The following is a 10,508-nucleotide window of genomic DNA, read 5'->3' as shown; positions in this document are numbered from 1 at the left end:
GTTATCTGGAACTATAAGATGAAACAAACCCTTTCCTGCCCAAGTTGCTTTGGTCAGTGTTCTGACACAGCACCAAAGACGCTACCTAAAACTGCTCCTTTTGGTGAGCCATTTATTGTTATAATTGTGTTGCCAAATAAAGAGAAATTTTTCAGAGGTTAATGATTTGTCCAATTCCTATGTCCTGTGAGAGAGAGTACATGTTGTATGATTTCAGTTGTGGCGTTTCGTTTGTTTTTGCAGAGCTGCATGTACGACGATTCCAGTTGTCTTAACTCTACGGAGCCTGAAATCTAATCAGTTATGGTAAATGTCCCTCATACTCTGGGAATGTGTTCTGCCTTTGTTCCAGCATTCTATAAATATTGCATCAAGCTGGGTGATAGCGTTGCTCAAGACTCCTGCAGCCTTGTTTCCCACTCGTCCTATCAATTACGGGAAACAGCATTGCGAGCTGCAGCTGCGGCTCTCTCCCTTTAGCTCTGTTTGCTTCAGCTGTTTTGAAGCTCTGCATAGATATTTAAGATTAGAGAGGGACTAGTAGGTTTTAAGGCAGGGTTTTGTCGCGTTACCCGGGCTGGCTTCCAACCTGCTATCTTCCTGCTTCTGCCTCTCATGTAGCTAGACCTACAGGCACACCGCCCTGTGCTCAGGTCTACTTGTCTTATGTATGCATGCGTGTGTGGTCATGTATGTACCCATACACGCACACGCAGAGGCCAGTGCTGGGTGCCTTCCACTATCGCTATACCTTATTTATGTATTTTTTGAGACAGGGTCTCTTATGGAACCTGGAGCTTACCTGACTGGCTGGTCAGCAAAGCCCCAGGATCCGTTCCATCCCCCAGAACTGGGGTAACAAACACGCACCCCTGTGCCCATTTTCTCTTGGGTGCTAGATCCAAACTCAGGCCCTCATGATTGTACAGCAAGCACTTCACCGACTGAGTCATCACCCAGTCCAAAATTTATCTTTTATTTTATTTATTTATTGGTTTTCTGAGACAAGGTTTCTCTGTGAAACAGTCCTGGGTGTCCTGGAACTCACTCTGTAGACCAGGCTGGCCTCAAACTCACAGAGGTCCACCTGCCTCTGCCTCCCAAGTGCTGGGATTAAGACCACCACCTGGCTCAAAATTTATCTTTTAATTGGCATGTTTTAAACTCTGGACCAATTCCAGCACAGGGAGACAGAAGCAGGCAAATCTCTGTGCGTCTGAGGCTAGCCTGGACTACATAGTGAATCCTTGTCTTAATCAATTAATTTTGGACTACATACTCTCAATGTAGTTATTAATGAGTTAATCATCTTATTTCTAGTGACCTCAGTGTTTGTTTCTCTGCACTGTATCTTTCCTTTTAATGTAACTTTTTAATTAAATTATAAGTTTAAGTGCTAAAAACATCATTATACAAATTTATGTGTGTGATACGTTTTGATACATTTGCATTGTCTAATGTTTAGACATTACACAGTTTCATTAAGTAAAATAACATTTCATTACTTCATCTCCAATTGTGACATACTCATCATGTAAAGTGATTCATTAACCTTCAGACAATAGAATGCAAATTTATATTTCTTGTCTTGTAATTGCCTTTTCTCAAGGATGCAATTATCAAAATCAACCCATCATAGCAGACTATATTAATAATTAGACTATTAAATCAATAAATGTATTTTCTTAAATAAATCCAATCTATTGTTCTTGGAAAGATGGTTAAAATAGGCCAGGATCAGACCAGATCCTGGGCCTTGCTGGCCGTCAAGTCAAACTCAAACATTACAGAAACAAGGGCTTTGACAGGGACCAGCCTCAACAAAAATACCTCTTGCCAGGCATGGGGATTTAGAAATATAGTAAAGAATATGAAGACGCGAATGAAAATAATAAAACGGAGAAACATATAGGATAGTATCAGGAGGGAGTGTCAGTGAGTACTGAAATTCACATGGGTTAAATTTCCAACTGCTTAAAATACCCCTGACCCCAAAAGGTAGGAGTAAGACAAAAGACTGCATTAACATGATACAAGAAAATGAACAGACCAATCGAAGGTCGCGGGCTGCATTCATAGTTAAACATTCTGTTGCTAGAACAAAACAAGTCATACTCACGTATTAGACCAAATAATTCTATAGGCAAACCACTCCCTGGGTGGAATCCCAAGTTATCTCCACAAAGGGAAATGGAGCTTAGTTGGATACTTAGACTTTTGTTTGAGGTAGGAATAGTCTATTTTTCTATTCCTGCAGCACAAGGTCTGGTTATTAGGCACAGCAATTGACAACAATCTTGAAAGAGCAGAACTCTCTGGTCTATATCTAGGTGGGACCTTTGTTTGAGGTGGTAACACTATAACCTTGGAGGAACTAGAGGTAAGTTCCAACTCTCCGACCTTTGGTCAACGTGGAAATAGGCTCCTATTTCCGGGTCTCCACAGGGCTTCAAAGACGAAAGCTGGTTTCTTGAAAATAATCAATGCTGTTAGTTATTCTAATCGATATGCAGTGGGTCGTTTGTGTTCCCCTAAAAATATGTTGACACTTAATTCCACTGTGATGGTATTTGTTAAATCTCAAACCCTGGGAAAATGGGAGAGAACAGCCAGAAGCAAAGACATCTGGGCATGTCCACTCTGGACTCTCCCAGATGTCCCTGTCTCTGGCTATGTTCCCCCTTTTATCGACAATAAACTTTCTCCTCCACCACACCTAGGAGCCGTCATGTGCAGATTTCCTCTTTATTTTTTTCATTCATCTGGTGCCAAAACCTGGGACCAATCATGTTGCCTCTTTTTTCTTTCTTTCTTTTTTTTTTTTTTATTCAGTATTTAGAGGTAGAGGCCTTTGGGAGATGAGATGATGAGGTCAGAGCCATCATGAATGAATTTAGTTCCTTATTAAGAAAAGGCCAGAGTGAATTAATTCCCCACACCCCAGTGCAAGAATCCAGCTACTGTACACAAGAAAGACAGTGCTCACCAACAAACCAACTGAGCTGGCCATTAACTGCGGTTTCTTTCTTCCAACTATTTATTATTCATGTGCATTGGTGTTTTTGCGTGCATGTATGTCTGTGTGAGGGTGTCAGATCCCTTGGAACTGGAGTCACAGACAGTTGTGAGCTGCCATGTGTGTGCTGGGAATTGAACCCAGGTCCCTTGGAAGAGCAGCGCATACTCTTTAACTGCTGAGCCATCGCTCCGGCTCCCTTAAGTTTCTAATGATTCCATTTTACCACTTGACTTTTATTAGAAATTCTGCCTCATTTAGGATTACTCATTCTGACTTTAATTGGCTTGAGGTACTCAAGAAAAAAATACATCTTCTCAATAAACTCTTTAAAATCTTTTTTTTTAAAAGAAATATTTATTTTATGTGCATTGGTGTGAAAGTATCAGATCCTGGAACTGGAGTTACAGACAGTTGTTAGCGGTCATGTGAGTGCTGGGAATTGAACCTGGGTCCTCTGGAAGAACAGCCAGTGCTCCTAACTCCTGGGCTACCTCTCCAGTCCCCTAAAATCTTTTTTAAAATGATTTTTTTAACGTGTAGGTGTTCTGCTGACATGTATGTCTGTGGATGCTTGGAGCCCAGAGAGGCCAGCAGAGGATGTCAAACCTCCTGGGACTGAAGTCGCAGGTTGTGAGCAACCACGGGGTGCCGGGACTCAAACCCAGATCCTCTGAAGAGCAGCCAAAGATCTTAACTGCTAAGCCATCTCTCCAGTTTCTTCTTCTTCCTCTTTTTTTGGTTTTTCAAGACAGGGTTTCTCTGTAGCTTTGGAGCCTGTCCTAGAACTAGCTCTTGTAGACCAGGCTGGCCTCGAACTCACAGAGATCCACCTGCCTCTGCTTCCCGAGTGCTGGGATTAAAGACGTGTGCCACCACTACCCGGCCAGTTTTTTGTTTTTTTATTGGTGGTGGTGGTGGTGGGGTTCTGCACCTCTGTTAAGTTATCTAAGCCCCAATGGACAGCTCCACACCTACGCACACGCAGGCTCAGTGGATTCAGTAGGTAACTCTTGGAATACATTTGTTAAGTTGAATTAGGAGGCTGCATGCAGAATGCACTGCTGCTGGTCCCCCAACACCCACCATTCCAAACAAAGTCCAATACACACACGTGCGTGGACACATGCATATTTATTTATTTATTGTGACAGCCTCACTATGTAGCTTAAGCTGACTTTGAATTCATGATCCTCCTGCCTCAGCTTTCTAAGAGCTGGAATTACAGGTACATACATTACATTTTTCTTTCCAACTTTATTTAAGCATTACAAGACAAAACAAAGTTTTTCTTTACTTAACTAAGCCATTCTTTCTTAACTTAACTAAGCCAAGGACGCTAGAGAGAGAAGTCAGGAGATAAGCCCAGGTGCTGCCTTCAGTGATGCTTCTTATCACCATTCGGGGAGGCCAAGAAGTACTCAGCCCCTACCGCGACCACAAAGGCAGCAAACCCCCACTTGAACCCTTTGAACAGCACACTCATGAAGGAGACGTTCTCTGTGAAGCCGCCCATGTATCGCCAGGCCTCATTGCTGGAAGAGAGGAGAAAAATGACAATCGTGCAATTCTCCGAGCCAAAATACTGAAATGCTACATTAGTATCTTTTGGGTTTTTTTGGTTTTGTTTTGTTTTTGTTTGTTTGTTTTGAGACAGAGTCTCATTGTGCAGCCCTGGCTTCTTGGAACTCTGTAGGCCAGGCTGGCTTCACAGTGATCTCCCTGCCTCTGTGTCCCAAGTGCTGGGATTAAAGGCGTGAGCCACTGTGCCCAGCATTGTTTTTTAAACAGGATCTCTCTATACAGGCCAAGCTGTGGCAATCCTGCTCCAGTCTTCTGAGCTGTAAAGCTCCAGGCATGCACCACCACACCTGCTCCAAAGCTAGACTACTTAATAATGTAAGTCATAGTGGGAATATTTCTGGGCAGAGTAGAATTAAGAATATATGATCAAGTTTCACATATAAAATATGAAGTTGACCTTCTGTTCAAAGTTGACTACTACCTACCCAACATTATTGTCATAAATATTAGGCATGCCGATGTCTAATCTATTTTGGCACAGAAGGATGCGCAGCTGGCATTATTACTCAAGGGCTCACAGCTGTTCCCTGTCGTACAGTCTGAGCTTCAGGAGTCTGAGCTCCTGCTCTGGTTGCTCTGACTACTCTGAACAGAAAGCCAAGAGCTACAGGAAGAAATGTCTTCTTGTATAGATAACCTACATTAGCAGGGGATGGCGGGGGGGGGGGGGGGGAATCACCTTATAGAGGACAAAAAAATAACCAAAAAAAAAAAAAAATCCGCCTCACTAGAAAATATGGAAACAAATCAAACTAGTTTAGATGCCAGAACTACACAAAGACGTTAGAAGTAGCTCTGGCTGTGGAGCTCAGGAACTAGATCAGGCTGGCCTGGAACTTGCAGAAATCCACCTGCCTGAGTGCCGGGATTAAAGGCGTGCACCACCACATTGGGCCTGTTGCATGTTCTGAGCAAAATCTTAGAAGATTAAAACCAGCAATGTACAAAACAAAAATAATTTATCACGAAGAAACAGGGCTCAGCCCAGAAAAGCAATGGTTTAGTATCTGGAAGTTTGTACAGATAACTCAGCACTTTAACAGAAAAGAGACGCTCTCAGGAGAGGGATGTGCTAAGTCCTTCCAGTCCAGCCAGCGAGGAGGCTGAGGTCAGAATGCTGGCTGAACTAGGAGCAGGAACATGCGGGGACAATGGGGCGACTGACTTTACAACAGGAAGGAGAAGCTGAAGTGACAGCCCAGACCTCCAGCCCAGCACTCAGAGGCTGAAAGACACGACTACTGTTCACATCAGCCTGAGGGACTTGGTGAGATCTGCTGCAAAGCCACCAGGGGAAAAAAACAAAACAAAAGAAGTTAAAATTCTTTGGTTTCTTTTTCCATGTTACCCATTGCAATCACGCAAGAATAAAGGGAAGTTTACAGTCTGAGAAAGACAAAGTGATGTTGTCTCTGTAGACAAAATGATCATTATTAAAAGAAAAAATTAAAGGACATAAAAAAAAAGTTCATGCCGGGTGGTGGTGGCGCACGCCTTTAATCTCAGCACTCGGGAGGCAGAGGCAGGCGGATCTCTGTGAGTTCGAGACCAGCCTGGTCTACAAGAGCTAGTTCTAGGACAGGCTCCAAAACCCCAGAGAAACCCTGTCTCGAAAAACCAAAAAAAAAAAAAAAAGTTTACTAGGCCAGGACAGGCACCCAAGCTACAGAGAAACCCTGTCTCAAAAACAAACAAACAAACAAACAAACAAAAAGTTTACTAGGGCAAAAATTTAGCTAAATAATAAATGGGATATAAAGTCAGTATGTGAAAATTAATTACAATCTTAATTGTCAATAACAGAGCTACAAATAGTGATTTAAAATACCACCTATGATAGTACCAGAAATATAAATAAATTCAACAAAATGTTCAGGATATGTATAAAAAGTAAGGAAATAATGCTTGAAAATTCAAAAAGTCATAAATCCCATGTGTTCTAAAAGATTCATCATTATAAAGGCATAAATTACCTCAAGACTGATGTGAGTTCAATAGACACATGGAAAAGATTCACACCGTAAGTTTTATGAAATAGGAAGATCCCAACTAAAGCTAAGAAGCCACTTTTCGCTGGGCACTTGGGGAGGCAGAGACAGGTGGGTCTCTGTGAGTTCAAGGCCAGCCTGGTGTACAGAGTTCTAAGAGACAGAGATAGGGCTACACAGAGAAATCCAGTCTCAAAAGAAAAAACAAAAACAGAGCCATTTTCCCCAGGACCCACAGGCTGGAAGGAGGGGCCTCCGCTGAGGCGTCTGATGCACACCAGTCTTCCCGTCCCGGTACCCAGAGCAAGAAGGACACGCCTAGACTCATCTTACCGAGCCCACGGGTCCCTCAGCCCCCGGGAAGCCAGCTTCTTCTGCACTGTCTCTAGCGGTGTCCCTTCTGTTTTCCACTGTGTGTGATCTGGAAGGACCAGTTTATCGTGACCATGCCCATGCCCGTGCCCGTGCTCGTGTCCATGCCCAGCAGCCATGTCTACGGGAAAAAGGAAAAGAAGGGAGAGAGAGAGCCAATGTTGATGAGGATGTGTCAAGTGAAATGCTTTTAAAAAGATAAATACCTGACAATTCTGAGTAGAGAGCTTTTATAAAAATATACTAGGATTACTTGGGAGGAAGTGGCAAGTGGTGTATTGTATTTCCAGGCCAGAAAATCAACCAAAAAAAGTGTACTATTACGTACTTAGTGTATGCTCACAGCTAGGAAATACATACACAATATATGGAACTGAAAACAGTGAGTAGCCCTACCACTCAGATACCCACTCACTACATATGCTAACAATAACACTTCCGTAGTCTTCACGTGCCCGGCACATGGGACTTTATAGGCAGTAACTGTACTGCTTCTAAAACAACTTTGAATTTAAATTAAAAATACAGATTTCTCCCCCTGCCTTCCCAGACCTGGTGACTCACAAATTTAATCCCAGCACTTGGGAGGCAGAGGCAAGCAGATCTCTGAGTTCTTCCAGGCCAGCCTGGTCTATAGTGAATTTCAGGACCGTCAGAGCTTTGTGTAGAGAGACTCTGTCTCACGAAAACAAACAAACAAACCCAACCAAAACAAAACAAAATAAAAATAACCAAACACTTTTTATAAATGAAGACAATGAGACTCTAAGCAGTAAGTCAATGCTATGTCTCTTTCTCTCTCTCTCTCTCTGTCATCCATTTTTCAAGATGTGATTTCTCTGGAGAGCTCTGGCTTTTGTCCTGAAGCCAGGCTGGCCTTGAAGTTCCAGCGACCTACCTGCCTGCTCTGCCTCTGGAGTGTTGGGGTTACTGTTATTTCAAAATAGCCATAAATTAAACAAGAAAATCTCAAATGTTCGAAGGAAGAGTTTAAAACCATCTTTTTTTGAATCACTAATAGCTATAAAATGCAAGAAAATCCCTGAAGCTTTCTGGACTTCTATTGCCTCACATAACAAGGATAAAAATCTACCTTCCAAGATTGGGAAATGCGGAGAACACACTGTAGTGTGCCTTCCATTTTCACATCCAAGTGGTGAGACTATGACTGAGCACTACTGTTCTGGAAAAACTGTCATAACCCAGAAAATGGGACATTTGCTGGGTGTGCGGGCACCCGCCATCAATCCTTGCACTCGGGAGGCAGAGGCAGGTGAATTTCTTGAGTTCCAGGCCAGCCTGGAAAATCAAAACGTAAACAGACAACAAAAAGAACATTTGGATACCTATGGCCACCAATTCCTCTCCTGGATCTGTGCTGTCTTGTTAGGTAGCCACTAACCTCTGGAATGTGGTTATGCAGCTAAGGAACCTGGGATTTTAACTTTTTAAAAAGACCTTATTTGTGGTGTGTGTGTGTGTGTGTGTATGTGAGAGAGAGAGAGAGAGAGAGAGAGAGAGAGAGAGAGAGAGAGATGCATGCATGGGAGGGAGGCCAGAGAAGGTATTGCATCCCCTAAATCTGAATAATAGGTGGTCATGAGCTGTCTGGTGTGGGTACTAGGAACTAAACTCAGGTCCCCTGGGAGAGGATCAAGTACCAAAGCAAATTCAATTATAAGAAAATACTAAAGTGTCTTTGGAATTATCTGGTGTATGAATATACTTTTCAACCTTATAAAATACAAGCACAGACCAAGTATGTACATTTATGTAAATAATATGGATATACTGTATACATAACGTACAAAAAATTTTAAGACAGTATGAAATGTAGAACAGTTCATTAATAATACAGAGTGTATATATATATATGTGTGTCCGCATGTGTGAATATATATATATATATATATCCCCAAGACAGGGTTTTGCTGTGTAGCCCTGGCTGTACTGGAACTCGATCTGTAGACCAGGCTGGTGTTGAACTCAGAAATCCACCTGCCCCTGCCTCCCAAGAGCTACGATTAAAGGCGTGTGCTACCATGCTTGGCTGCAGACTACATCTTTAAATGAGACTACATTTAATATATTAGATGACTTTTGTCTTACTTTTAGCATCTACTAGAAAATTTAATACTACATGCATGGCTTCCATTACGTTCCTATTGGACATTGCTACTTGAGAGAAATTTCTGTATGTATATGACAAGGAATATGTTTTATCAGACTTTTTTCAGAACGAAGCACACATAACTTTATCAATGGGGTAGGCGCCACCCCATCTTACAGGAACACTGTTTTATTTACTTGAGACAGTCTTACCTAACTCAGTCTGACCACAAACTTGATATGTATTCAGGGACGACTTTGAACTCTCAATTCTTCTGTCTCTATTTCTCCCAAGTGCTACAAGTGCAGACTTGTGCATATGCCTGGCTCCTACTTTCAAAGGAATCTTTATTTAAAGCCTCATTGATTTGTGTGTGCACACGTCCATATAAAGGTCAGAGGACACCTTAAAGGAACCAGTTCTCTCCTCACATCACGGGAAAGGTGAGTTACACTGCACTGAGCACTCAACAGCGGGAAATCATTTCCCTTGCAGGACCGCTCATTTAAGGACAGTAAAGAAATAAACTCAACAAAGACCGAACGTGTAATTATGGAAAACTGAAATGCTACCTGCTTATGTCAGAAGCCAACTTAGAAGTTAGGTGATGATCAACCTCCACCCAAGGTGGCTTGTTCTAATAAAGGACGTGTTGGTTTACTTTCCCTACGGGATGCTTCTTCCACTCCGTGTAATTTCACAGGGCTTTCAGGTATAGAACTGAAATTTCCCTCATCCAAATACTGAGATGACCATAAAAATATAAGAAAAGCCGAATGAAATGCTATTACTTTGGCAGCCAATCCTTTACCGTAGGAATATGCAATGGACGTGATTTTGTGAGGCATCTGGTGGAATTTTTCTAGGTTAAGCATTTTCGGATCGGGTACTGTTCTTTGCCCCGCAAAAAAGCCAGGAGGCGAGGAGGAAACTGCGGGTGACAGCGGCGGGAGTGGAGGTCGGGGTGTCTGGGGTTGAAGCGCTATAATAACCATCGGGGCCTCCTCCATCCGCCTCCGCTCAGCTCGGGCGCACTCGGCCGCAGCGCTCCCCTCCTCCCGGTCCCTCTCATCACTTCTGCACTCCCCCTGGACCCAGTTTGGATAATTCCTAACCCAGAGGTCGCCCACCAGCTCCCTAAATTACCTGACAGCAATCTGACCTCTCAGGACACTCACTATTCAACCTTCCAGACGGAGCCAACCGGAAACGGACGTTGTCGACGGGCGTTCCTCACCGCAGGAAAGCGGAGGAGTCGATAAGCGTTCCGACCCCGGCGCAAGGCTCCCAGACGAGGGAGAAAGACGACGGCGTAAGAAAAACTGGACATCGAGACCGTTTGCCACACTCCGCTGCCAGCATCCGACTGAGCTCGGGGACTCTGAGGAGACGGGTAAAAAAAGCGCGTTTTCCTTGTTCCCGGGCGGACTCTTTTAGG

At 43.2% G+C, this 10,508-nt stretch overlaps 1 protein-coding gene across 4 annotated transcripts; it reads right to left on the bottom strand.

The window, feature by feature from the left end:
- Positions 1–4,253: 4,253 nt before the first annotated feature.
- On the bottom strand, positions 4,254–10,472 carry LOC121444862 (NADH dehydrogenase [ubiquinone] 1 beta subcomplex subunit 3-like). 4 transcript variants are annotated; one of them, XM_041646786.1, is made up of 3 exons: positions 10,233–10,472; positions 6,922–7,081; positions 4,254–4,551 (listed from the first exon to the last, which is right to left on the bottom strand). In XM_041646786.1, exons 2-3 carry the CDS (start codon positions 7,077–7,079, stop codon positions 4,395–4,397), a joined length of 315 nt encoding a protein of 104 aa, XP_041502720.1. In that variant the 5' UTR covers positions 7,080–7,081; positions 10,233–10,472; the 3' UTR covers positions 4,254–4,394. The 4 variants fall into 4 exon arrangements, with proteins under 4 accessions (XP_041502720.1, XP_041502719.1, XP_041502718.1 ...); XM_041646785.1 differs by having other exon boundaries at positions 10,249–10,472; XM_041646784.1 differs by having other exon boundaries at positions 10,217–10,467.
- Positions 10,473–10,508: the final 36 nt, after the last annotated feature.

This window comes from Microtus oregoni, unplaced genomic scaffold (genome assembly GCF_018167655.1).
Source record: "Microtus oregoni isolate MIOR12 unplaced genomic scaffold, Mior012 000144F_ref0000341, whole genome shotgun sequence".
NCBI lineage: Eukaryota > Metazoa > Chordata > Mammalia > Rodentia > Cricetidae > Microtus > Microtus oregoni.
Note: the sequence above shows the minus strand (reverse complement) of the source record. Positions and strands in the feature narration are given on the sequence as shown.

Excerpts from the sequence above, each read along its gene's own strand:
- LOC121444862 (XM_041646786.1), bottom strand. The coding sequence starts at position 7,079 with ATGGCTGCTGGGCATGGACACGAGCACGGGCACGGGCATGGGCATGGT. Across the intron at positions 4,552-6,921 it reads CTGAGGGACCCGTGGGCTCG|CAATGAGGCCTGGCGATACA; the intron begins GTAAGATGAGTC and ends CCTCTCTTCCAG.